The sequence below is a fragment of the Penicillium digitatum genome, chromosome 2 (genome assembly GCF_016767815.1).
Source record: "Penicillium digitatum chromosome 2, complete sequence".
In the NCBI taxonomy this organism is placed as follows: Eukaryota; Fungi; Ascomycota; class Eurotiomycetes; order Eurotiales; family Aspergillaceae; genus Penicillium; species Penicillium digitatum.
The window spans coordinates 2806504-2833310 of record NC_089385.1 but is presented as its reverse complement, the minus strand read 5'-3'; the positions used below and the strand labels follow the sequence as shown (position 1 = coordinate 2833310).

The 26807-nt window shown below is 49.1% G+C and overlaps 9 protein-coding genes across 9 annotated transcripts; 4 read left to right on the top strand and 5 right to left on the bottom strand.

Annotated features, from left to right (window-relative positions):
- Positions 1-182: 182 nt before the first annotated feature.
- Positions 183-5565, bottom strand: Pdw03_7047 (Rho guanyl nucleotide exchange factor, putative; the record flags this gene model as incomplete). Its single annotated transcript, XM_014678801.1, has 2 exons — positions 183-920; positions 979-5565. The coding sequence occupies 2 exons, from the start codon at positions 5563-5565 to the stop codon at positions 183-185; spliced, it is 5325 nt and encodes a 1774-aa protein (XP_014534287.1).
- A 1131-nt stretch (positions 5566-6696) lies between these two features.
- Pdw03_7046 (Zn(2)-C6 fungal-type DNA-binding domain) lies at positions 6697-9124 on the bottom strand (the record flags this gene model as incomplete). Its single annotated transcript, XM_066101535.1, has 9 exons — positions 6697-7153; positions 7211-7443; positions 7494-7904; positions 7960-8282; positions 8332-8711; positions 8764-8814; positions 8871-8971; positions 9029-9052; positions 9101-9124. 9 exons carry the CDS (start codon positions 9122-9124, stop codon positions 6697-6699), a joined length of 2004 nt encoding a protein of 667 aa, XP_065956618.1.
- Positions 9125-10115: 991 nt separating this feature from the next.
- On the bottom strand, positions 10116-12619 carry Pdw03_7045 (Oxoglutarate/iron-dependent dioxygenase; the record flags this gene model as incomplete). Its single annotated transcript, XM_066101534.1, has 9 exons — positions 10116-10250; positions 10306-10674; positions 10729-10914; positions 10976-11013; positions 11066-11947; positions 11997-12124; positions 12176-12324; positions 12382-12461; positions 12520-12619. The coding sequence occupies 9 exons, from the start codon at positions 12617-12619 to the stop codon at positions 10116-10118; spliced, it is 2067 nt and encodes a 688-aa protein (XP_065956617.1).
- Positions 12620-13961: 1342 nt separating this feature from the next.
- On the top strand, positions 13962-15983 carry Pdw03_7044 (Phenylacetyl-CoA ligase; the record flags this gene model as incomplete). Its single annotated transcript, XM_014678804.1, has 6 exons — positions 13962-14237; positions 14300-14680; positions 14738-15004; positions 15062-15224; positions 15279-15601; positions 15657-15983. The coding sequence occupies 6 exons, from the start codon at positions 13962-13964 to the stop codon at positions 15981-15983; spliced, it is 1737 nt and encodes a 578-aa protein (XP_014534290.1).
- A 308-nt stretch (positions 15984-16291) lies between these two features.
- On the bottom strand, positions 16292-18752 carry Pdw03_7043 (Zinc finger, C2H2-like; the record flags this gene model as incomplete). The annotated part of the gene is made up of 6 exons (XM_066101533.1): positions 16292-17193; positions 17250-17393; positions 17444-17693; positions 17743-18553; positions 18623-18636; positions 18726-18752. The coding sequence occupies 6 exons, from the start codon at positions 18750-18752 to the stop codon at positions 16292-16294; spliced, it is 2148 nt and encodes a 715-aa protein (XP_065956616.1).
- A 468-nt stretch (positions 18753-19220) lies between these two features.
- Pdw03_7042 (60S ribosome biogenesis protein Sqt1, putative) lies at positions 19221-20774 on the top strand (the record flags this gene model as incomplete). Its single annotated transcript, XM_014678805.1, has 1 exon — positions 19221-20774. One exon carries the CDS (start codon positions 19221-19223, stop codon positions 20772-20774), a length of 1554 nt encoding a protein of 517 aa, XP_014534291.1.
- Positions 20775-21216: 442 nt separating this feature from the next.
- On the bottom strand, positions 21217-21542 carry Pdw03_7041 (NADH:ubiquinone oxidoreductase, B12 subunit; the record flags this gene model as incomplete). Its single annotated transcript, XM_014678806.1, has 2 exons — positions 21217-21388; positions 21445-21542. The coding sequence occupies 2 exons, from the start codon at positions 21540-21542 to the stop codon at positions 21217-21219; spliced, it is 270 nt and encodes an 89-aa protein (XP_014534292.1).
- A 247-nt stretch (positions 21543-21789) lies between these two features.
- Pdw03_7040 (CCR4-NOT core complex subunit Caf1, putative) lies at positions 21790-23273 on the top strand (the record flags this gene model as incomplete). Its single annotated transcript, XM_014678807.2, has 2 exons — positions 21790-22254; positions 22329-23273. 2 exons carry the CDS (start codon positions 21790-21792, stop codon positions 23271-23273), a joined length of 1410 nt encoding a protein of 469 aa, XP_014534293.2.
- Positions 23274-24130: 857 nt separating this feature from the next.
- Pdw03_7039 (Primary amine oxidase) lies at positions 24131-26299 on the top strand (the record flags this gene model as incomplete). Its single annotated transcript, XM_014678809.1, has 3 exons — positions 24131-24584; positions 24644-25894; positions 25953-26299. 3 exons carry the CDS (start codon positions 24131-24133, stop codon positions 26297-26299), a joined length of 2052 nt encoding a protein of 683 aa, XP_014534295.1.
- Positions 26300-26807: the final 508 nt, after the last annotated feature.

Below are 26807 nucleotides of genomic sequence, written 5' to 3'. Positions count from 1 at the left end.
GACCCTAAAGTAGAATTGGATGAAGATCAGGCCGAGGCGAATGAAAGGTGCACGAAAATGCGAACCAAAAAAAAAAGGCAAGGTGCGAGTGGCAGATGCAAGCCCCAAGAGAAGTCTGAGATCCAAAATGAAAATCATAGGTGAATTTAGGCCGACCCCCAAACGGCCAGCTAGAGATTGGTTTAGTCTTTTTGCCCCTCATTCTCGAGAAGCTCCAAGACAATCTGTTTGCGCTCATCCTCTGGATGTTGCATGCAAATTTTGACCGTGTTGCCCATGCCCGCGGCCGAGGGGCCATTAGGGGCGGAGAAGCCGCTAGAAAGACCCGTCGAACCACCGGTGGTGGCCTGTGCATTTCCATTGAGGGAGCCAGCGACCTTGCTGCCGTCGTCTATGCAGACGACGTTGTGGCCGGGGATAACCTGGCGCAAGCGGCCGTTCATTGCGTTGCGGACTTCGACGAAGTCGTCGTTGAAGAGAATTAGGAACTTGCCATAGAGACAGGCTGTGTGCGCACTGCCCACGAACTCCATGACTACGCTGCGAGAAACGTCACCGTGCTTGTTGACGTACACAGCGCACTGCTGGTAAGCTACTAGAAACTCGCTCTCGCTGAGACGGAACATTCCCAGTGGTTTGAGCCCGTTGATGCGATCGGCAATGCTGTTCAGGGTATCATGTGCATCTTGGGTATCGTTGGAGCTGAAGTCTGGTACAGTCCATGAAAGTTTCTTATCAAGGGTGAGGACTTCGATGCCCTTTTGGGTTGAGATGGCAAGTGAGGAGTGGAACATGTTAATTCGGTAGGTTTCAGCGGGGATGTAGAACTCGTCGTAATCGCGGAAGAACTCCGTTTGTGAGCGGCGTGAGAACAGCCGGCTCTTATTTGTAGATGATTTCTGTAGAACGGGCTCAAGGACCTAGATTTTGTATGTGAGTTTGCTGTTACTTTGCGAAGTTTGCTGGGACTGTACATACTTTGAATGTAGATGATAACCCCTCACGCTTTTTGTACAGGACCAAGTACCGGTCCTTTAGACGACCAGCGGCAAAGAAGCCCACTTCACGGTTCCCAGACAGCTTCTGCGGGGCTCGACGAGCAGAATCCTGAGATGATTGGGAGATTTTCCCATTGGCGGGACACACCACGTCGAGGTGATATGCAATCAAAGACCGATCTGCAATCAACAACAGCAAATTGAAATCCTCAAAGACAGCAACTTGTGTAACCCGCATGATGGGAATAGCCCTATACCAGCCCCGCGGGTTGTTGAGCTCTGACATGTACAATCCATTTTCCGTGCCAATTGCACACATAATACGCCCAGGTGGCTGTTGGAATACCGTGGCACAGTTGACTGCACTCTTGCATACCGCTGGAGGACGAGTCCTCGAATTTTCATATTGCTTCTCGACTTCTCTGATCGCACGATGGAGAGGGGTGCCCTTGATGGTGACACTTTTAGAGCCGAATGTCTGATCAGAGTAGCCGAACGCAGTGTCCGCAAGAACCCGCAGTCGAAATGGCTCGGCGTTCTGCGAGAAGAGAGCAGCAGCATGCTTTGTCTTCGCTTCGATGATCTTTTGGCACCATTCCAGGCGGCTCTGTGCCGAGAAAGCGTAGAGAGTATATGTTCCAGTTTTGCCTAAATGCTTGATTTTGAAAGGGTAGAGGATCTTGTCATCCTTTGAGTAGTCAACGGCCCCATTTGATGCACCAGACCCTGTGTGTGCAAGAGGGCTGCCAACGCCCGCCTGGGAGGGCGTGACAGTCGAAACTCCCCTGACGGATGATTTGCCCACAGGATCATCGTCAGTGCTTTCTAGACCCAATAGGTCCATTGGGATGGGCAATTTTGAGATATCATAGCGCTCGTACTTTACTGCCCGGTCACGCATTGTGAATATCTTGGCGAGGACAAGATAATGATCGAACAGGATGGCATGTGTGTCGACCAGGAATCTTGTGCGGGTTCCAGGACGTTGCAGCTCGCCTCGATGGATGATCTGCCGACCCAAGTGTTCGAGATTGAGTTCAACTTCATTCTTCATGTCAGGGCGCAATTGTAGCTTGGATGCCAGTTCCATCAAGTCGGCCTTCTTGCTCATCTCTCCTACTTTGTTGTCACATTCCAGCGCCACGACTTTGATCTCTTCAATGGCCTGTGCCAGATTTGTCTTCTCTTCGGTATCCTTGACCATATTCTTATGGACAGTTGCCAACAGAAGAGTGTACCGCTGGATTCTGGTAATTGGAGCTTTGAGGAAAGTATCCCAGCTAAGGCGACTTGACAGTTTATGTTCCCGCGCTTGGTTCAGGAACTGCTTGAAGTGCGGGTTGCGCTCAGCTTCCTTGCGCACAAGATAGTTTGCCGTTGGGAAGGTTGCAGCATAGTCAATGTAAACATTCTTCGCTTTGCGAATCCATTCCCGGAAGATATCACTGAACCCAGAGATGAAAGGCCCTTGTTCTTTTTGACGGTATTTAAGCTGTGCCAACAGGAAATCCTCATTGACTCTCTTCACAGCATCGACCTTGCCAAATACATCAGCCAAGAACTTCGGTAATCGCTTCACTGGAATGATTGGGGGATTCATGTTAGCCAATTGATCACGATAAAGTTCTCGAAGGACATCCAGTTGCGCGATGTAGGAGTCTTCTGTAGTGACAATCTCGTGCAAATTGTTTTGTCGATCAATCTCTTTCTTGGGATGAGTTTCCCAGACCTCCTTAGGCACCTTGTAGAAAGTGACCCAGTCCTCGATTTTCTTCTGCGGTGCCATAATCTGTGCCTTGAGGTTGACCTTCTTCAATGTCCGCATACAGTGATGCGAGTAGCATCGTGCGAAACTATCAGTATCCTCAATGTGCATCTCATGTAAGTGGAGCCTGGGAGAATAACATCCAGTGCCGGTGATCTGGAACAGGATACCCGAGAGAGTGCCTGGGCCAAACTTGACCCATTCTTCTTCTTTGATCAATGCACCTTCTTCAAGCATACCGCTCACAACTCGGGCAGCCAGTGTCTCGGCGTCAGCAATATTCATGGTGGGGACTTTGTGGGTGAACAAAGCCACCATGGCATCGGCAATCGTTTGCTCTCTGAGATCTGTTTCGTCTTCACTCAGATCTTTTATCCAGGATAGAAGAGAACTCAAAGCCCACGGTTCACTACACTTCTTGAATTGTTCCGATGATAGCTTCGCGGGATAGAACTTCTTGCGCCGGCCAGCCGGGATGCTTGGCAGATCCAGCATCATAGCCGCCGCTGGATCGATATGAGACCGGTCCTTTTGCTGAAGCTGCAAGAGAAGTTCTTGCTGTTGCTGCCTGTATCTGAGCCGGTCCGCATCGGTCTTCGATCTGATGGGTGCATCAGTACGAGGTCCAATAGGAGCCGACAAAGATGACGATCGCGGAACTTGAGACGAATTCAGCAGAGCATCGCCATAATAGTCTGCAGAGTTTGGCAGGGAGGGGTTGTTATATTGCGAATAAATATCCAAGTCATCCTGCTGCTCCAAGTGGCGGTTATAGGTACCCGCAGGCATCAAGTGCGACATCAGATCGGCATTTCCCGCAGGCTCGACAGGTGCTGGTGGCAATGGACGCATTCCAGGGTGAAAGAACAGATCTTCGTGTGCGGATCGGTGGGGGCTCTCATCATCGGATTGATCTCCAGAATAGGTATGGTCATATGGTGTTTCTCCCTCATCGCCATAGTCAAAGCTCATCCGTCGGGAATAAGCATCGGGCGCCGATAGTCCTCCTGTGCCACTGGCATCTACCCTAGCATCGGCCGGCGTGTGATGGAGACGTCTGGCGTAATCATATGCAATAGGCGGATGCTCATATTCATCATGATATTCACCAAGGTCTTCAGGGGACACAGAGCTTCCAAATGAACCAGATGTGCCTGGAAATCTGTTATCCGCAGTAGGTTCCGACTGGTCTTCCGAATTGTAGAATGGCTCGTCATCATAAGGGACGTTGGCCAGGTAGCCTCCTCCGTATTGTCCTAGGTCATGAATGGAATCATCATCACCGTTGGGATCAGAGTATGGCGAATGCCCTCTTGGTGATATGTTGGATCCACGTGAGCTGACAACTGAGGCATTGGTCTCACGTCGCATCCGCCCTTTCTCACGCTCCTCACGCGCTATATCTTCCTGCATCATTATCAGACCAGCATTGGCCTCGGGATCGCTTTCGTCAATGGACGCATCATAATTGACGAAATGCTCCGTGTCTGTCTCCATGTTACCGTTGGTGTGGGTATGTTCCTCATCAGGCGAGAAGTGCATGCGTGAAGCAGAGCTGGCATGGGATGCTCTAGAACTGTGACGCCGGGCAAAGTTCTGAGAGTCCAACACCGTCGCCTCATCCTTTCCGAGCATGACTTCGTATGGCATGGGAGCTTCCGCCGGCCAGTAATTGCCATTTGCCCCGGCTTCATCGATTGGGGGTCCAGGAAGAGGTCGGGATTGGGGGTGTCGAGCGAAGGTCTCGGTACGCCTCGGTTGTTGCTGAGACAAGTCTAACTGCATTGGGGGTGTCGGCAGGGTTCGCCCTGCCCCAGAATGAGATGCACTTGACTGTCTGCCGTACATGGCGTTGGCGTGAGTCTGATGAACAGGGGGAGCTGGCGGCTCCTCTTCGAAGGAACCGCCTGGGACCGCCGGGGTGTACTGGGGAGATGGGAGATCATACGCGGGCCCCTGTGAGTTGCTGTGATAAGGACGCGATGTAGGCGGAGGCATATGCGTTGTTCCGGGCGAGCTTAACGGCACATAAGACGGCGATGTTTTCGGTGACATTGGTTGGTATGAACGTCCTCCATACGGATGATCAACGCCCCTCGGGGGCGGAAATGTTGGTTGTTGGGAGAATCCGTAAGAGTGTGGAGTCGGCGGTGTCTGCCCGTAGTGTGAAGTTGCGCTCTGCCTTCTAAGTAAAACCGGAGAATTTAGTCCCGAAACTGCGGTAGATTGGTATGCTGCGGGGTTATATGGTTGATGGCCCGAGGCTGGAGCGGTGTAAACATTGCTGGCGCCAGTGTACGTCTGAGGGTTATAAGTGAGGACTGGCTGCGACTGCGTGTGTGGAAGGCCGTATTGCTGCGGATTGTAGGCCGGGTGGGACGAGTGTGCTCCAGAGTATTGGTATTGATACGACATAGTGGAGGTTTGCGAAGAGGCGCGACTCGGGGACATGCGCGACATGGCGTCCGAGGAGGTCCGCGAATGTCTCGATTCTCTGTCATTTTCAAACCCTCCCTGCACGACATTGTAGCCACCCTGTCCCGCGCTGCTACCATAACCACTACTTTGTGTTGAATACTGTCTGTTTTCTTCGGTCGCTCTCATATTCTGGGCCTGGGCAGGGTTGAAGAAACCCGAATCATCCCCAGCATTGTAACTCGGCATCCTCCGAGGCAGGTGTTGGTCCGTCGCGGGATTTTGGGACGAATAACCGTCATAGAGGCTTGTAGACGGTTGGACAGATGCTGGTGAGTTTGTAGGTTGGCCGTAATATGCCTGTTGATTGTTTGGATATTGCGACATGGTTTCGGAGGGGTGAGGGTCCGACCAGATGTCGATTCGACTCGGCCTGACTCGACGCGCCCAGGATCGCACGACAGATCAATTAGCAGGACCGGTGAGTCTGGTCTCGGACACTCAGGTGAATGGCAAAGCGAGTGACCAGTTCGAACCAAATCAAACTGATTTGAATGAGGGGAACGACCACGCGGGCCGGTAACACGCTGCCGAAGAGCTGGCTATGGGCATCCCCAATGAAACCGTAGAGTGCGATATACTAGCCTTAGTAATGGAGAGACCAAGTCTAGTAGATATGCAAATCCAGGAGTTGTTTTCGGGGAGGGATAGAGAGGGGGGGGGGATATGTGGGAGGTGAGTTAGGATTCCATCAGCTACGCCCACGCTAGTTGAGGTACCGTCTCCACCGCTGTTAACAAGCTGCCACATGCACTTTGCCCTATTGTATTTACGGAGTACAAGGAGAGTGAATGATGTGAATATGGCGGATTTCCACGTTGTCTGTAAGTATTTTCAACGCTGAACCTGCGTTAGATGATGTACTCCGTATGACCTAAAATACAAGATGGTTTTTACAACCTTTGGCTTATTTACTCCGTAATTGGCGTTTATTCCCCAGGATCCGATAGGGGTCCAGGGTCATCGTTCACAAGTTAGATGGCCTTATTTTTTTTTTGGCTGAGTCACAACAAGGTCCAACATGATATATCCATAGATACCATTGGTATACCTAGTGAGCCCTAGGTAATAGCCTTAATTCGTAGAATGTGAATTAGATGATGGCCCCCCGATTCTTTCGCGTATTCGTTTCGGAGCAAGGCTGAGAGGCTGAACCGTAATTTGACCCCACTAGGGATATTGCATCCACAACAACTAGAATGAAATCCCAGTATATTTTCCCTTTGGCTCTAGAGATTGAGTGGTGTCTAGAATGGTTCTGGAAACAGCAGTACCTGATGGTCGCGCAAAGATTTCCTATCATGTTCACAAAGTTTTTTTTTCCCGCCTTTGTAAAACTGAGAGCATAAAAACAAACAAGCGGTTGACAGTCCTGGATTTGTTAGGGAAAGAAAGGGAAGGATTGGAGAGAGGAGACGCTTCATCCAAACCGACTGTCAACAAACATTATTCGCATCCTCAATAAGAAAAAGGGTCATCGAACCACTCCAGTGAGAGTTGGCTATTAAACAATTGCCACATCAATGCATCATCAGGTGCATAGCTTCCAGCACTGGGTGTTTGCAATTGCTGAGGGTACGCTCCAGTAACACCCACATATGGAGAGCCAGCCATCAAGGGATGTGCATACTCAATAGGACTAGCCGGACGGTCGTGCCAGGTCCCATTCATTGAAGGGTACAGAGTGGGGACTTTGACCTGTGGACCCATACGCTGCTTGGCTTGGATCAATGGCACACAGAGATTTTGCAAGTAGTCCAGAAGTTTCAGCAGTTTGGAGATGTATGGACTTGCCGCAAACTGAGACAGGCATTGTGTGATGTCCTGCAATAGATTGTAGTCATTCAAATCTAATTCTCCAATGATGTTGCAGAAGAGAACGAAGAATGGACTTAGGGGGTATACAAGAACAGTCCTGAGGGCAAGGCAAAGATATTAGTGGGAGGATGGGTAATGAAGTAAACCAACTAACCATGTCAAAAATGTGGGATACGTATCCACAAAGCCCGGGGTATCCGCAAGATGTTTCTGGACATGACGCAGTGCTCTGAGAGATTTGCGAGAATATGACACACATTCTTTGTGCGTTAAAGGAGAAAAGGCAAATTTCAAGCGTGATCGAAGAATGTCAACCAGAATTGCATAGTAACAAAATTCACATGACATCCAATCCGAGGCCATGTAGCCCGGTGCTGAGGCTTGATCCTAGGAGAACAACTTAGCTTGAATAATGGCAAGCACAGAGTCTGACTCACAGATTGTATTCTTGAATTGATGACCTCCATTCGTTCTTGCAGTTTTGAATGATTGGCGATTATTTGGCGAGGGTGATCCGCCACTCCGCAATTCAACAACTCTCCTTGGACCTGAGCCAAATCTAACAAAATTCGCACTAATGGGATATGGGACTGAGGCAGCTCGGAGCTAATCAGATTTGTGGGAGAGACACGAGGCTCCGGCAGTGACAGCGGCCGATAAAGAAGGGTGCTCAGAGTTCGGTCGAGGTAAAAGCACCAGCATACAGCGCTATTGATCTCTTCGTCGAGGCTTGAATTCTCGTGCGGATTGCGAATGTCATGATAGCCCAGAGCGGTAATCAGACGAGCAGCGTATGAATTGAGAATCCAGCTTTGACTCATGTTGCCAAGATACTGCATGAAAAATGCCTGTTCGATAGTGGTCAGCAAGGAACTTTTCGTTGAAGAAGAAATGACGACGTACAGCGGATAGCAACGCCTGAACAAACGAAAGGGTTGGGGCATTCAAGAAACTGAGATTCTTGAGAGCGCGAAAGGCATACGTTTCATATAATTTCTTGGATTTCAGAAACTGGGCGTTGATACGGGGATCTTTGCATGCTCTCGGTTTTTGATAAAGATGGAAGATGGCCTTCACATAAATGCATATAGAATACTGGTATATCAGTTGCCCATGCTCATGGTCATCATCACTGAGAATGGTGGAAGCCATCTTCTCCATTGTTGTATCTGAGATGTGGTCCGGCCATTGTACGCTGGCAGAACCTCCTTCGGCAGTTGTTGGGTCTGTATTGTTATTAGTGTCTGCATTAGAAACGAAGATGACGTTGAATACCTGGAAGAAGCATATAAAGCAGCTCTGGTGATGGGGCAATAAATGGACCATCATGCTGAAAATCTTCATGCGACACTTCTAACGGTGAGGATTTGTCGGCAATTGAGGTTTTCCGCTGCCCAGTAACATCCACGAACTGCAAGGCAGACTTGAGAATTGCCTTTCGTTCACAATCCATGCGGTCATTTCCATCGAGCTCTCCTTGGATGACGACTCTGGCCTTCTCTGCATGGTGTGTGGATGAGTCAATGGCACACTCACTCTGAGCAGGTTGGGAGGCAACTTCAATGTGCGACACATGATCTTGTCTCCTTTTTTTCGATGTCGTATCTGCATCAAGATAATTTGCAACACTTGGTGGAGTGATTTTTTCAATGCCCCTAATCGACCAATCAATAGGAGTACAGAAGAAAAGAAGAGTGAAATCCAAACTCTGAAACTGTTCTTTCTAAGGTTAACAATCTTTTTCCAAGAGCAGATAGTCTGTATTAGATTCGGTAAGAATTTGTATACCAACATGAGGTCATGTGAAAACGTACGCCGATGACGATTGCCGGCGAGGTCGTCCAGCTCTTGTACGACTGCACTCGACGCCTGCATTGATACACTTCGCACAATTTAGCTGCTTATCACAGCGAACCTATTAAACTACATCAGTCCCTGTGCAGTAAAAAAAGACATATTGAACTTCTTTCACCTTTCTCAAGTGGCAAAGGTCACACTTATTTCATCAGTATTTGAATGTTGAAATTCATGTGGTGGCACTCACAGCTCGCAGCGCGTCCTCGGTCATTTAGTAGGTAAATTCGCGGTCACTTCTACTTGGCATTGTTCTTTATTTGGAAGAGCTACAAAGGTGTGCATGGGTGGTCTTCACCCACTTTGAAAGCGGTCAGTAGATCTGCACATCTCTTACTAGCACTCTGTATTAATACTGTTTTGGAGCACTAATTGTCATTCTGTTGTCTTGCAGTATTATGTGCGTGTTCGGTGCTCATTGACGTGTAGAGGCCTACTAAATATCAAACTAGGTATACAAGTTAGATTAGTCCTTAGAAACGTGATTTGGCCGTTTCATACATTTCTGTGCATGTACATAGGTAAATGGCTGATTTTTATCGGGTCTGCTTTTGGGTGTCGTAGTTTGGGGAGGTAATTATACTCATCAAATACGGCAGAAAAAGATATGCAGTGATGCACCAAAGTGGGTAAATCCCATCCATGCACACCTTTGTATAACGATTTTTTGCCATTTTAAACACCAAATAAGAGGGAGAGAAAAACTAGTGCACAACATTACTTCGTACAACATCCGCATTCCGTAGATCGCGTAGCACTTGCAGAGGCTGTGCGGAGCCGCGGAGCCGCGGAGCCGGTCGGATCAATATTTTTTTTTAAAAAAAACCTTAATCTAGTCTAGTGTTGTTTCTGGATTTACCTAATGTAAAATACAACATAACTACCTTTCACTAAAATTAAGGTTTTCATAAAACCAAGCCTAGAACACATAAGATGCACATGATTCTGGTAGCACAGCAGTGGTCGTCGAGTGATCTCGTTGTGTGGATATAATCGATAGGAAGCACACAAAAAGTACAAGCAGTAGGGTATATAACAAAACAGCAAAACAAGAGTTTGGGGCATAAGAATCATTCGCAACAAAAAATTGAAAAATTAGCCCGGCAAGAAGGATCGTATCAGAGATAAAGATGGTCGTGGGTACTCAGGTTGCAGCAGAATTGCGAAAGATGTTTCGAAATCGTGTCCTTCGGCAAATAACAATCTCACTTTCCATCGTAGATTTGGTCGGAAGTGAGTGAGAATTGGCCTTTCTGGATCTCCCTCGCATCAACATAGTCGGGCTTGACGTATCTCGCGGTCAAAGCAAAACGCAACTTGTTCTCGGGCACCACGGAATGCTATGTCGGTCAGATCCAAGGTTCAGTGTTGGCGAAGTGGAGAACAGCAACAGACCTCGTAGTACTTCTGAAGATTCTCTCCGTGCATTACAACCAGATCACCGTGGTGAAGTTCCATCTTGATGGTAACTGGAGCCTCTTTTCCCTTCCGGCCCATCGATAAGGCTCGACGAGAGTCATCGTACTCACCTTGCGGGATCTCACCAGCATCGTACTCCTTCTTCAGTGTCCGGCGTTCGCCCTCAAACAAGCAATCTTTCAGAACCGGATCGTCTTGCAGGAGGGTCCCAAGTTGCTTGGTATCAGCCCTTCGGGTAGAACCATTAAAATATTTGTACTTCATCCGGACGAGCATGGTGGCTTTCGCTCCAAGGGACAGTGTGGCGATAGTGGGACCCAGCGAGGACTCGCCGTCATCGTGGAACTGAGAGAATAAAGCTTAGCCGAGGCTATAAACAATCTTTCAAGTTCGACTTACTCCGATCTTCATCTCCTCAAAGTAGCCGAGTGTCAGTAACTCATTTGGAGGCAGGTATTTGTCTCCAGAAGAAATGACTGCCTTTTCAGTTGCCCACGACAATCGGCCCAGAGCCTGGAGCATGTCGTTGGGTGCTTCATCAAACCCCTTGGAATCGACAGACACGACATATTTATAGGGCATACCCTATGTTATTTGTTCAAATGAGATAGATCCTAATTTGCTGAGGTGTTGTCTCTTCACTTACGTAGTTGACCGCGAAATGTGAAGTCAGCGTACCCGCAACTGTTCCGATGTGAGAAAGTATGTTTGTAGAGCTTGTAGCTGGCTCACTTACCCAGACTGGACTGAAGCCGGAATCGTTTGAGACCAAGGTCACCACGTTGGAGATTAATGAAAAGGTCATCCGGTCCAGTCGCACGGCTATTGATTGCTTTGTTGGACACAAAGTGGGTAATCGAGCCAACTCCGTCGAGTTTGTAAGTCAGCTTCCGGTAAGGGAAGAAGGAATTGTCATCAACCTCTGGTATGCTAAACTTCCTGTCGAAAAGAATTGCTCGCTTGATCGGAGCCAGCTCAAAATGATCGAGGACGACCCGGAGCGAAATAGGGTTCATGTTCATGAACTTTTGGAACGGGCAGCTTTTCTCACCCTCCTCGCCGATAGAGTCATCATCACATTTCCAGCCTTGCCAGAAAGTTCGACGGATACATTTAAGGCACATCGGGCACACGATTCCCTTCCATGCAATACGAGACGTACTAACATCCGCTGTATTCTCATCCAACGTGGACAAAAGATCAGGAACTAGACTGTAGTGGGGCTGGATTGCTTGGTCTGGACGACTCCGAAAGCTCAGGAAATCAGCATTGAAGGTGAGCTCAGCGGGAGGCAAAGCGTTCTCGATCTTCCAGAAGTCGACGCAACTAGGTTCAAGGCACATCCAACCTTCCTCGTACAATCGAACACTTTCCATGGAGCATCTCTCACACTTGACAGTTTCGGGCTTTATTTCAAAGTCCCGTTCATCGAGGGGCACCGGAGGGAGAGAGTCCTTGCCCGCCCACCAGCTCGTTTCTTCAAGATTCAGTTTCTCAAAGCGGACCTTGACTCCATGTTTCTGGCCAATCTTTTCAAACCAGACGTTGGTAACACGAAACCAGTCCATAATGTTGTACCGATGCGGAAGCTTTCGGTTGAGTATCTTGTTCTTGCTTCCTATTACGGTGGTCAGCGGGCCTCTTTTTATAAAACAATTAATACATACCAATTACAAGACCAACAGCAAGCTTTGAGTTTTGGCTAGCCATGATGCTTTGGACGAGTGCATTGTCTGAGTCTTGATTCTTTTCAAGGGTCAAGTTTCCCCCCGAGTCTTTGGTGCAGCATCCGCCGCTGATGGAAATTAGTAGAGTCACGCTGTTGTTCTGGGCACACGATACTTGCATTCTGGTAATAATGATTTCCTCGTCGATATAAGTGCGGGTACCACCGTCGGCATCAATGAGAAAGCCAAAGCAGAAACCTTCATTGTGATACATCGCACCTTGGGTGCAGCGAAACCATGGAATCGCATCACAAAGTTGTTGGCGACCCTAGCGGAGAATTCAGTCTACAGACCATTAAGTTATAAAGGAATAGTGGTAGCATACCTCTGACCAAGCCGGGGGTGTTCCACAAACCGGCTCAAGAGCTTGATCGTTGATAGCAGCTTCCAGCTGGTCCGCTGAAACTGTCTAGTTTTAGCATGTTATATTCAATGGGTATCGTTAAAAAAAAGAAATTTCCACCTTTGGTAGCTTGTTCTTTCTTTGTTTTGGCCGTACGAATGCGGCCTGTTCGTACTGGTCTCTCAACCGTCTGACGATTGACAGTAGGGCGTGGTGCCATCTTCCACAATCCGTTGTAAAATCAAGCTAATTTGGAATGAAGTGAGTAAGTTTCATATCAAAGAACATCCCAGAAGAGGGTCAATTGCCAACAGAACCATGTTTGATGGTGGAGGTTGATAGTCAGACTCACAGTTTAGAACGCCCAACGGCATCATACAAGGTGGATAGGTGTTTAAGTTGTGCTGAACTTTATTTTTTCAGAAAGTGATCAGCTTTGAGAAATAATTCAATGATAGAAAGGGATGGAGAGTGTCCCCTGATAGGATGGAGCGTGAGATGGGAGGATGGCGGAGGGCCCAAGATGTATTTTGCCAGAGCGGCGTCGAGGTCGGGGTTAAGCTGGCAGTAAACTTTGACCTTACATCGCAAAATAGGCCAATCTCGAGGAAGTCCACTGCTGATTATGAGCCTCATGCTACAAGCAATCTCGGTATGTTAATTAGGCGTGAAATGGACACCGAGAAACCCTCGAGATAGACAACACAATAAGAGCACCCAACTAGCAAGGCCCAGACACCTTGCTGCTAACAGCAAATTGGGATTATCCTGGGTAAACGATAGTCAAGATGTTATAGTCTCCGTTGTTGGTGGCTTTTCCATGAGCTGGATGACCGAGATATGGAAAACGGTGGGTTAAATGGTCGATCAGGTCCAAAATACAGGTGGTAAAAACGACATGCACGCCATAACTTTACTTTGACTGTACGTTCCATCGCAGTGAAACGTGAGTACCTCGGTATTTCGGCATGGTCCCAAAAGGGTAAGGCGGCGGCTGGGGGTGCATATGTTGTACGGGGGATTTGATGATCTACACGCCAAGGCCACCATAAATCGAGTATTGTGCTTTTGTTTCAACTTTCGGAGACAAATTTCTTCGATTTCTCAGGATAACTCCGGGATACCGTTCATCGCAAAGCTGAATATATCCCCATTACAAGGTAATTGAAGTAAAGATTCGATGCAGCAAGTCAGAGAGCATGTCAAGGATGATACCCTCGGATATGTATGGACCGAGGCATCTCTGGTCTTGGCGGCATAAACTACTATGATCGATCTAGGCACTGGCGGTATAATCATTGGGGATTCGCGCCACGTTCGCCAGTTTCCCCACACCCGTCACTTTTCATAAATCTCTCCTCGACTGGTTATTACTTTATTCTCTATACTCTCATTTCTATTCCTGTCATATCTTTAAACCGTGAGTAAAACTTCATTGCCCTCATCCAACTGCAGCTAGTATCACTTTATAAAGAGCCGAAACTACCTTACTTCCCTACAATTTGGACATTTTACCCCCCGTATTATACCGACGGATCGCTGCAGCTCCGAGAATTTGGAAAATGGTGTTTTTGGCTTCGAATGAGTCCGGCAAATTGGCCCCAATTCCCGACAGCATCCCAATCAGCGAGTTTATGCTCAACGAGAAATATGGACGAGTGCCACACGCCAGCTCCCGGGACCCATATACGTGCGGCCTCACTGGAAAGTCATATTCGTCACAAGAAGTGGCCAATCACGTTGACTTGCTGGCTCGTAGTCTTTCAAAAGAATTTGGTTGGTTGCCGAATGAAGGGTCGGAATGGGATAAGACTCTGGCCGTGTTTGCCCTCAACACTGTAAGTGTAAAGCCTATATCGAAAAGAACAGAAAGGAGCTTATTCATTCGTCTTGTACTTAGATCGACTCTTTGCCCTTATTCTGGGCCGTTCACAGACTGGGTGGTGTTCTCACTCCCGCGAATGCATCATACTCCGCCGCCGAGCTCACACATCAGCTGCTTGATTCCAAGGCCAAGGCCCTGGTTACTTGCGTCCCTCTCCTCTCTATCTCGCTGGAAGCGGCAGCCAACGTCGGTCTCCTGAGGAGCAGAATCTATCTACTCGACCTACCCGAGCAGCTTCTTAGCGGCGCGAAGCCTCCAACAGAATACAAGAACATTTCCCAGCTCATCGAGGCTGGAAAGTCTCTACCATCAGTGAATGAATTGCGATGGAGTGCGGGCGAGGGAGCTCGACGAACAGCTTTTTTGTGCTACTCGAGTGGAACATCTGGATTGCCAGTAAGCGGTGTTCCAACAATTTGAATAAGACACTTGCGCTAATGTGAGACAAAACAGAAAGGGGTGAAGATCTCACACCATAATGTGATTGCCAATACTCTCCAGATCAAGGCATTTGAGCAGAACTATCGGGATGGCGGGGACACAAAGCCTGCGAATACTGAGGTTGCTCTTGGTCTCCTTCCGCAGAGTCATATTTATGGTCTCGTGGTCATTTGCCATGCTGGCACATACCGAGGCGACCAGACAATCGTTCTCCCCAAGTTCGAATTGAAATCCTACCTGAATGCCATCCAACGCTATAAGATTACCACTCTCTTCCTGGTGAGCATGTCTTTTTTGATGAAAAGATGCTGTCGAATGCTGACCGCAGCCACTTAGGTACCTCCAATCATCATTCACATGCTTGGCACTCAAGACGTGTGCTCCAAGTATGACCTGAGCTCCGTGAAGCTTTTGTTCACGGGAGCTGCACCCCTAGGCATGGAGACAGCAGCCGACTTCCTCAAATTCTACCCAGACGTTTTGATCCGCCAAGGATATGGTGTGTAATTATTGGCGCTTCTTATAGACATACAGCTAACATTTTCACACATAGGTCTCACAGAGACATCGACAGTCATAAGCTCAAGCCACCCCAACGACATCTGGCTAGGTTCATCTGGCGCCTTGCTTCCTGGAGTCGAGGCACGCATCCTGACACCCGAAAATGAGGAAATCACAGCGTACAACACTCCAGGCGAGTTGTTGGTCCGAAGCCCAAGTGTCGTCCTGGGTTATTTGAACAACGATAAAGCCACCAAAGAGACATTCGTGGATGGATGGATGCGTACCGGAGATGAGGCTGTTATTCGTGTAGGCCCGAAGGGCTTTGAGCATGTGTTTATTGTCGACCGGATCAAGGAGTTGATCAAGGTCAAGGTTCGTGATGCTACACGTTGGTGGGAAGACTACCAGTCTAATTTCTCATTTTTAGGGTCTGCAAGTCGCACCTGCCGAACTCGAAGCTCATATACTCGCCCACCCCGATGTCTCGGACTGTGCCGTTATCGCCATTCCCGATGATCGCGCAGGAGAAGTCCCCAAGGCGATTGTTGTCAAGTCTCTCACAGCAGGGTCCGACGAATCAGTCTCCCAAGCTCTATTGAAGTATGTTCAAGACCACAAGGCTCGTCACAAGTGGTTGAAGGGAGGTATCAGATTTGTGGATGCAATTCCCAAGAGTCCGAGTGGTAAGATCCTTCGCCGACTGATCCGTGATCAGGAGAAGGAGGCACGGAGAAAGGCAGGTAGTAAGATCTAAAAATGTTTGGGGTAGCTTTGATTAGATCTTGGTATTTGAAACCTCAAATAAAGCGTCAAGAACAATTTTTGGCACCAAGTGCATGTAGGTTTACTAGTAAACAATCCAAAATTTCAACAATAATCTCTGTTCTGTTGTATGGTTTACCGCCAATGTTAGCCTTGACGTAGTTAAGATGAAGATGGACAGATGTCTCGAAATCACTGGATAATGAAGCTTTTGAAGTTTGATTGCCTCGAGGCTTCGGGTATCATTAAAGTAGCCCTAAATGGATAATATGGCATTTCGAAGAGCAAGCAATGAAGCGTTCATGCCACTTCGTCATTGCTGTCTTCCCGAGAGGACCCTTGAGGGACCGCCTGGGGTGTCGTCTGTTTTCTCAAAATTTGATCAACTGCAGATCCAAGGCCACGGCAAAGCCCAGACCAGGACTTGTGTTTTGAGAAGATTTGGCTCACCTCGGCGAGCAGACGCAAAGAGCTTTCCTTGCCCGTCAGATGGCCGATCCCAATCAGATTGAGCTGAGCATTGGGGCCTTCAGCAATCCAAATGTGAATTTCCCTAGTGTCTAACAAGCGAACCTCCTTACCTGAAGCTTGTGGCTTTTCGATTTCAGGAGCGACCACGAGCGTATCGAATGCCCATATATAGAAGAAAGCAATCAGGAAACAGAGAGGATCATGACAGGCAAATTTCTGCTTAGCTTTCAATGTGCTGAAAACACATACAGCATGCCACAGACACTTCCTGGCGCTTGATGCATTCTTTCCCATCCAATCTTTCAGCTGACCTGTTGACGTATCAACTTCAGCGTCCTCGCCATGCCACCCTGAAAATAATTCGAGTACGTGGAGCGATACTAGTCGGAGAAGGGACAGTACATGATGAATGACATCTCGAGCGGCAATATAGTCAGGTTTAGCTGAGGTGGGAATGGCCACGAATACTTCGTCCATCGACCGAAACATCATTGCGCGCAGTACTGAAGGGGTTGATGTAAAATGGGCCCATTGCTCCTGAACTGGCATGCCAGTCACTTGAGAACTTAGACTCGATTTCCAGATGGACGAATAAGACATTTTTTCAAGGAACAATCGCTCCTCGCTGTAAAGAGACAGCATGTAGAGATTACGGCGATAAGCATCCATTCCTGCCATGGTTTCACTGGCTTTTCTAACATCAATTTGAGTGGGCGGAGATGGTGATAAATCTAATTGTTACGGTCAATCCCTGAGATATCTGATGGCAACAGATACATTGGCTCACCTTGATCAGATTGGTATACATGAACAAACTTGTCAGCATTCCTGCGACACCATAGTGATTGACGACAAGGGAACTCCTCGGGAAGTTCATGCTGCCCAAATATTGGCTGCCGATCGAACAAGACGAGCTGAAGACATTCAAGTTCTATTAAAAGATTAGTCAGGCTTTTATGGCTTGTCGCAGGTAGCACACACGGAAGATACAATGAATTAGCCGTATACGAGATTCTCTTGCCAGCCAGGCTCTCCAGTGTTTTGGACCTTGTGACGCTTTTGTTTTCATGCATGGATCAAACTTCAAGATACGAGCCAAAGTGACAAGTACATTTCGCTCATATTGTAACTTCAACTGGGCTTTATGCGACCCGCCAAACATTAGGCAGGCATCACTAAGAAATACGCTTTGCGCATAGGATAAAGATGTTGATTCGGGTGATTGAGGTCGCTAATATGATTAATATCAGGTACAAGTCTTCACCGGGAGATGAACTTACGTTTTGAGCTATTGCATGAGACAGGATCTCCCCGAAAGATGCCGAAAATTGACTGGCATTGCCGAAAGCGCTATATTGACTCCCAACAGTGGCCACTGCTAACAGTACCATCCATGAAGTTTTGTCATGCCCGAATTCTAGAGCATATGGGTGAATCACAGGGTACTCATGGTCAAAGTGTTCAAAATACAAGTGCACAAAGTCTTGGATAACCCTCCACCATGGAAATGTCCCATCTTCTGTTTCCCCCAAGCTCACAAGATATAACTTAAGTGATTCGTATATTGAGGCATTTGTCACCACGTTGTAACAGGATTCAGGCAACAAAAAGCGCTCATCCGAACGCCGCATTTTGGGAAGGGATGATTTCAACTGGCGGATTGGCTTAGAAGTGCTGGCTGCACCAGGCGCAGCAGAGGCAGTACGAGCAGAAAGGGCAGCAGGGGGACGTGTACGAGCACCCGAAGCTGGGACGCGCGGACGAGGAGCCCGGGCACGTGCAGTATTAGCAGGCGGTCTTGTTTGAGATGTTGGGTCATTCTCATCATTTTCTGAACCGTCTGATATTTCCATAACGTCATGCGAGACATTGATCTGATGCTGTGTAGTAAGATTTGAAGCAGGCAAGGCCAGACCAGGAGTACTTTGGTTTGTTTCATCTTCATTCAATGGGAAAGGCGATGTACGTATGTTTGATGAGATGGAGCTTGGTTCTTGAATATTCTGAGATACAAGACTCGTCTGTTCCGACGGCTCTGTTTTTATATCTTTTCCATCATGATGTTTTCTCATATGAGCCGCAAGCCTATGTCTTTGCACGAATATCAGAATTGGAACGATAATTGTGTCTGCAGTGCAGAGCAGAGACTCTATGGCATACCTTCGAGTATAGGACTTTGGACAAAAGCGGCATTTAAACTCCTTCGACCCGGCGTGTCCTCGGTCATAGCATTGCTGCGTCAGCGGTGTGCCGCACTGCTCACAAGTAAGGTGGAGTTGCGGGCGAGCATGAGTTAGGATATGGCGTTTCAGATGGTGTTTACGCCCGAATACCTTGTCGCATTGGTCGCATGGGTAAGACTCTTGCAAGGAGCTCATGGCTTCTTCCCACTTTGAAACACTAATTCAAATGCAAAGAATCAATGCAAACTGCAATTAACAGTCTACAATGAGGACTGTGGCCATAAATTCACAGAATATCCATACAATGTGATGCCAATTCGCGTTTCGCGCTGACGCAAGAGCGGTCGCCAAAGCGGTAAGACACAGAGGATAATCTGCCGCGGGGTGGTGGATTTCTAAGCGGGGAGGTAAGAAAAAAGATCGAGGGCATTTCAAATTGCCTTCACAACCTGCTTTTTGCTTCAATATTGCTTTAAGGACAGATCATATCAAGAGTGACCTTTTAATCAATCACTCCTTTCAGCATCATATCTTTCATATCCCACGTACCCACGAAAGAAAAAAAAAATCAAAAAATGTCTTCAAACGACCCGCATCACGAGAACGGAGCGGAGGAGTATATGCAGGCTGACGATGCCGAAGAGATCTTTGATCGTGATGAGGACCATCACATGTCAGAGGGAGAAGATGAAGAATATGCTGACGAGAATATGACTATCGAAGATGAGATCACCTTCCAAAACGACTCAGCAGCACACTTCGACTCGCACTCGGACTCTGTATTCTGTGTTGCGCAGCACCCGGTTCACAACAATATTGTCATGACCGGTTCTGGCGATGATACAGCCTACATCTTTGACTCGACCCCAGCGCCGCGTCCTGTACTCCCATCGAGCTACGAATCAAACCCCCAGCCAAGGGAGCGCGAGTCTCTCTTGCCTCTGGCCAAGCTTGATGGGCACACTGACACAGTGAATGCCGTGGTTTTCACCGAACCGGCAGGAGAGTATGCCATTACGGCAGGTCTGGATGGCAAACTTCGAGCTTATCGGGATACCACACCCCAGAAAACCGGACTCTCGTGGGAGTTCTTTGGCGAAATCCAGGAAGTGGAAGAGATCAATTGGATGGCCGTGTGCCCCTACCAGCAGGGAAATGACGGAACACAAAACGTCATTGCCATCGGTTCCAATGACGGCAGCGCGTGGGTCTTCCGTATCGACCATACCGACCCCGGCCAGCCTATCTCCATCATCCAGACCTTCTTCTCACACACCGAATCATGCACTGCAGGTGCATGGACGCCTGATGGTAATCTCCTGGCTACTGTTTCTGAGGATGCCAGCTTCTTTGTTTACGACGTCTTCGGAGCTGCCGCCGCTGCGGGCATTGAGTACTCTCCAGGTACCAATGCAATCCTCGGATTGAATGCGGAAGATCAGCGCTTTGCCGTGGAGGGTGGTCTTTACACCATCGCCATTTCCCCTAGCGGTGGAATTGCTGCAGTGGGTGGTGCTGAGGGCAACATCAGAGTCGTCGGCCTTCCTCGAGTCGCAGCAAGTGCCCCTGCAGCCAAGGGCAAGGGCAAAAATGCACCCTCCCAGGCAGCCGGTTCCACCGCTACAGGCACTATCATGGCCGCATTGCAAACTCAGACGGACAACATTGAGTCACTCTCGTTCTCCCAGGCTCCGTTCACCCTTCTTGCTGCCGGGTCTGTGGATGGTTCGATTGTGATGTACGATGCGGCTCATCGATTCGCAGTCCGTCGGCACATTAGAGATGCCCACGAGGGAAGCGCAGTTGTCAAGGTTGAGTTCCTGCCTAGTAGCAAGCAACTCGGTGCAACCATCTCAGGGCCCCTTGCCAATGCTTCTGCAGCACACCAGAACCGCTCTTGGATGCTTACATCTGTTGGTTTGGATGGTGTGGTCCGACGATGGGATGCACGCGGTGGTACTGCCGCGGCTTCTCAGGGATTGATGCAGGAGTGGAAAGGACACATGGGTGCCACGGAAAATGACGAGGGCGAACAGGCCGGTGGCATTATGGGCTTTGTACAGAGCTTGGATGGAAAACGTATTGTCACTGCCGGTGATGATGGTATCTCGCTCGTATTCGAGGAGTAATCTGCGTGAACAAAAGTTGGAGTCCCAAACATACATAGTGGAGGCTCATGTTGATAATGATATTACGTGTTTATAGAAGCTCAAAGTTAAACCACCTTGATAACCAACCCCAAACATACAATGGCAAAGCCTCTGTAGGTTTGATGATCGAACAATAAAAGAAACATCTGGTTGTAGTAGTGGAATAAAAGCTATGTACATTCGACAAATCAAACCCAAAGCGCCACCTGGAAGCTACGCTCTTTATGAGCCACGAGAAGCTGCATATCCACCCTGACACGACAAAAGCTCCGGGACTCGGCAAGGCTATAGGCGCTTTGATCCAAAATCCCGGCCGTGGTTCTTGCGGAGGCGAGACGACTCTTGTCGCCTAGGGTATACGTCCTCCGCTCGATAATCCGTTGGTCGGCGGCATTCTCAATTGGTCTCCAGAGACAACCGTTTAGTGGTTACCGTCACCGTGATGAGCATCGCCGTGGTGGTGGTCGTCCTTTAAGAAGAAGTGCTCGTATGTGCAGTAGGCAGCGAAAGCAACAGACGCGATACCGAAGCCGGGGAAGAGGCCTCTGAAGCGCTTGGCTCTGCTGAAGGGGCCGCTGTAGCGCCAGGCCTCACTATTATATATTAGTGCCTACCACACTCGGTATCACATCGGTATAAGTTGACGTACTTGCGAGCCCATGGATCCCGCTTGGCCCAGACGGAAGACGGGGAAGCCGCGGCCTTGTAACTGGCGAGGTCGAAGCCGGTAGGGTTGCGGGCGGGCATTGTGGGAGTTATCCAGTGGTGGATCTTGATTAAAAGTGGAAATAAAGAGAAACAAGATTTAAAGAGCTGTAGCTTGGTCCCTTGGTCCGCAATCAACCGCAAAGTGACACAGTGAGGAGCCGAAGATGAGGAAAAGAGGTGTGCTTGGCAATTACCCGCGCTAACCGAATACGGTAGACCAAGTAGCTCTCCCGCCTTCGAGGGACGAAACTGTCACTTCATCCATGCGTATCCTCGAGACAACAAAATGCCACCTCCCGTTGGCAGATATGGGCCATCTGGCTTAAACCCTCCATACAACATACAACAAGCTCACCTTCAATCTCAACACCCCGCACACGCACAGTCTGGAAATACGCTCCCTCCCCCTTCGCTTGGTCATCCTGGATTCGCGGGCAATCCGAACACCAACATCAATCCCTTTACACTATCTAGCGGAATTTCAAATGGCATGGCGGTAGGCGGTTTTCCGGGAGCTGGCTCAGGTGATGGCGGTGGCACCGGTCTCGCTAGTCATGCGGCACAAATGGGATTTGCGCGCGGTGCGCAAATGCAACAGCAACAACTACACCAGGGTCACGACGGCCGGTTATCGCTCGAAGCAAAGGGAGGTGCAGTGAAATCAAGAATTAGAGATGTCTGGAAGCACAACCTGGCCCATGAGATGGCGGTGCTGAGGCAGCTGGTCGACAAGTACCCTTACATCAGCATGGTAAGCACCAACTACGGATGTCTCCGTGCAAATCGGAAGCCTCCTTTGAGTTACACTTACTGACTAAGACCTAGGACACCGAATTCCCTGGCATAGTTGCTCGGCCGATCGGGGCATTTTCAAACAAAGCCGATTACCATTATCAGACCCTTCGATGCAATGTCGATCTTCTGAAGATGATACAATTAGGCATCACTCTATTCAATGACGAAGGAGAGGTTCCCCCAGCCTCAGGCACCGACGCCAATGGGCAAGCGTATGGTGTGCCCGCTCCCTGCACATGGCAGTTCAACTTTCGATTTTCGCTCGAGGGAGACATGTACGCCCAGGAGTCAACAGCCATGCTTGCCAAATCTGGAATCGACTTTGCCATGCATGAAAAGAACGGTATTGATCCATTCGAGTTCGGGGCTCTTTTGATTAGCTCTGGATTGGTGCTACTAGATGACGTCCACTGGGTTTCTTTCCACTCCGGGTACGACTTTGGCTACTTGATGAAGATCATGCTCTGCTCCCAGCTTCCAGAAAACGAAGAGGAGTTCCACAAGCTTCTAACCATCTTCTTCCCGTCACTTTACGACATCAAGTACCTCATGAAGCACGCCGGTCGCAATCAAGCCGTCAACGGTTCTCCTCTTACTCAGGCTGCAGCACAGATCCTGACCAACCTTGGCCAGAAATCTGGGTTGCAAGACATTGCCGACGAACTCGGCGTCAAACGCGTTGGAATCGCCCACCAGGCTGGCTCGGACTCCCTAGTGACCGGCGAGATCTACTGGAAGACGCGCCAGCTCATTTTCGGAGGGGCAATTGACGACAGCAAATATTCTGGTCAAATCTGGGCGGACAAATCGGCCCTACAGCGCCAGCCAAACGCCAAAACCTCGGGGTACCCCCAGCACTCCCAATACTGGGTCTCAGGGAACTGGCGCCCACACACCTCAGCACCACGGAGCTGGCTACAATGCCCCGACTCCTGGAGCCTATCAAATGGGCCGGGTATGAGGCACATTCCTTGAAGAACCTGGGGCTGATATGATGTGATGTATGTACATAGACACGAGTACATCGTGTTCTTTTCCTTCGATATTCGGCATTGTCTTCGCGCCTATGGCTTTGTGTAGGCTTCGTTGCCTGTGCTGGGCTCTTGCGTCTAGACGACGGTGTTGGGCAGGAAGGTGCCTGGCGTTTGACATGGCTGGTTTTGAATCCATTTACGAGGCGTTGATAGGCTCCAATATGGCCTTGTGCCTTTCGTTCTTGTGATCTAGGGTGCTTTTTTTTTCCTTTCTTTCTTGTTTTAGCTAGATCGGACCTGTCTGTGTCCTAAACATAGGAATTCTAGCTTCTGTTCGCTCAGTTTAACCTTGTTTTGTAGATTCAAGAGCTCGTTTTGGCTTATCCTGGTGTGCTTCTCATCGTCTTGTGAGATTCTTTTGACAACTTTTCGGATGACGAGGTCCGCAGCTTCAGACTGTCGTTGATTGAGGTCAAGCGTGTGTTATCCATTTTTCTCATGCGGAACTCCCAGTTCTACCCCGCGATATGACAAACGACATGAATCACGCAGAGATCATATCAATTTCAACCTGCAGACAAGCATCTCTTTCCCTTTTTGGGGATGAAGACATCACGCTAAACCCAATCAGGCTAATGGATCCGGCCTCCGCAAATAGGCTTTATCTAATCGGATGGAGGTATACCTCCAGGGCTGGGGACATGAGATACTACTTGCTTGATAAATAATGGGCAACCCCAGATCTGAGGGAGAATCAAATCCACTTTGCCTTTGACTCTCTAGTGACTACTTCACTCAACTTCGCGGCTCAACCTCATCACCTCGAAATCATCTCCTACAGTACCTCTCTCGCACAGCATGGTTCTCGACCGACTACAGCAGTTGACTCGCCAGGTCAGCGCTACTGCACCACCGCCTTATCCACTTGATCCTCTTTCTACAGTGGAAATTGATGCAGTTGTTAGCATTGTCCGCAAAGAACATGGCTCGCTCAACTACAATGCGGTTACACTCTACGAGCCCCGTAAGGTCCAGATGATGGCCTGGGTGGCTGATCCGGAGAACGCTCCTCGTCCTGCCCGAGCTGCTGATATTGTTGCCATTGCACCTGGTGGCAAGATCTACGATGGTGTGGTTGACCTGGACCAGAAGAAGATCACCAAGTGGGAGCACACTCCGAATGTTCAGCCTCTGATCACCATGGAGGATCTGCAGGAAGTTGAACACGTTGTACGCAAAGATGCGAAAGTTGTCGAGCAATGTGGCGTTCTCGGAATTCCCAAGGAAGATATGCACAAAGTCTACTGTGACCGTAAGTAGAAGGACTTCACCCGTTAATCGAAGAATGTTACTGAACGAATGGCAATCTAGCGTGGACAATTGGATACGATGAGCGCTTTGGAACTGGTGTCCGTCTTCAGCAAGCCCTCATGTACTACCGCCCTCACCCCGACGACTCCCAGTACACCTATCCCTTGGACTTCTGTCCCATCTACAACGCCGAGACCAAGCAGATTATCCACATTGATGTGCCCACTGTACGGAGACCGGTCAGCAAGGCCCCCCCAAACAACTACCATCCAGCCACCATCGAGAAAGAAGGTGGATATCGGACCGACCTTAAGCCAATTCATATTACCCAGCCAGAGGGTGTGTCTTTCGAGGTCAAGGGCCGCACAATCGAATGGCAGAACTGGAGCATCCACGTCGGGTTCAACTACCGGGAAGGCATTGTCCTGAACAATATCACATTCAACGACAAGGGCAATGTGCGTCCTATCTTTTGGCGTCTTTCACTGGCCGAGATGGTCGTGCCATACGGTAACCCGGAACATCCACACCAACGTAAGCACGCATTCGACCTGGGCGAGTACGGCGGCGGATACATGACCAACAGCCTGACACTGGGATGTGACTGCAAGGGTGCAATTCACTATATGGACGCGGCATTTGTCAACCGTGCCGGCGCCAGCACAATCATCAAGAATGCCATCTGTATCCACGAAGAAGATGCCGGCATCCTATTCAAGCACACCGATTTCCGCGACGATTCGACCGTCGTAACCCGCGGCCGAAAGCTAATCATTTCGCAGATCTTCACGGCAGCAAACTACGAATACTGCGTGTACTGGATCTTCCACCAGGACGGCACAGTCCAGCTCGAGATCAAGCTGACCGGAATTCTCAACACTTACGCCATGAACCCAGGCGAGGATACCAAGGGCTGGGGAACTGAGGTGTACCCGGGCGTCAACGCCCACAACCACCAGCATCTGTTCTGTCTCCGTGTAGACCCGAACATCGACGGACCGAACAATACCGTCTTCCAGGTAGATGCAGTCCAAGGACCCGGTGAAGTTGGCAGTGCCGAGAACAAGTACGGAAACGCCTTCTACGCCAAAAAGACAAAATTCTCCACTCCCCTCGAGGCCATGTCCGACTATGACGGGTCTACCAGCCGTACCTGGGACATGGCCAATACCAACAAGCTCAACCCACACAGCAAGAAGCCCGTCAGCTACAAGCTGGTCAGCCGCGATGTTCCTCCCCTGCTCCCCAAGGCGGGCGGAATAGTCTGGAAGCGAGCAGGATTCGCGCGCCATGCTGTTCATGTCACTAAATGTAAGATTTTCTATTCCCCCGTTTTAACTTGTGTTCCTTTTCTGACTCAGTCCTCCAGACGACGACGACCAAGTCCATCCAGCTGGTCGCCATGTTCCACAGACCTCTGGCGAGCCCTCGGAGGGTCTGCCCGCGTGGATCGAAGCTGCTGGACCCAATTGCTCTATTGATAACACAGATATTGTACTTTGGCACACTTTCGGTCTGACACATTTCCCCGCGCCGGAGGATTACCCGGTCATGCCTGCGGAGCCAATGACACTTCTTCTGCGCCCTCGCAACTTCTTTGACCGCAACCCGGTCCTTGACGTGCCTCCTAGCTTTGCGCGTACACCGACGCAGGTGGCTGCTAGCGCCGGCGCCTGTGCCTGCAAGAAAAGTGATGGGTCTAGTGTGCTGGTTTGATCTGCCGAGATTGGAGATTCTTTTGGTTGCTGAGTTTTAAGCGTGCACTTCTTGTATGTAGATTTACATTTTTCTTATGGAAATTGAAGCAGACTCATCCTTCTTGAAATTTTATTACTTACAAGTTAGGGGCAGTTCTGGCATTTCCACAAGCTACAGGAGTAAATCGGTGAGCTACTAGGGCCATATATTTCAGAGAATAGTCGACCGCATATGCGGCCTAGTCATACTTTATCTTTGAAGAGGATTAGCTACCTACTACATACCATGTTACCATGTTGCCATTGCCTCAGGATATTAAATAAACGGGAGATAAGTTGATGTCGTTTTAATCGCGTGAGCGACAGCACCAACCACGAACGCCGCAACCATCAACTGATCTTCGAGCATCGTGCTTCCGATCCCGAGTGGACGTTTGAAATCTAGAGAATAAGAAGCGATTTAGCATAGAGAGCGAGGACAACTTGAGCTAAAGGGGTCTCCTTGCTTATGGTATTCTTCTTGCTCG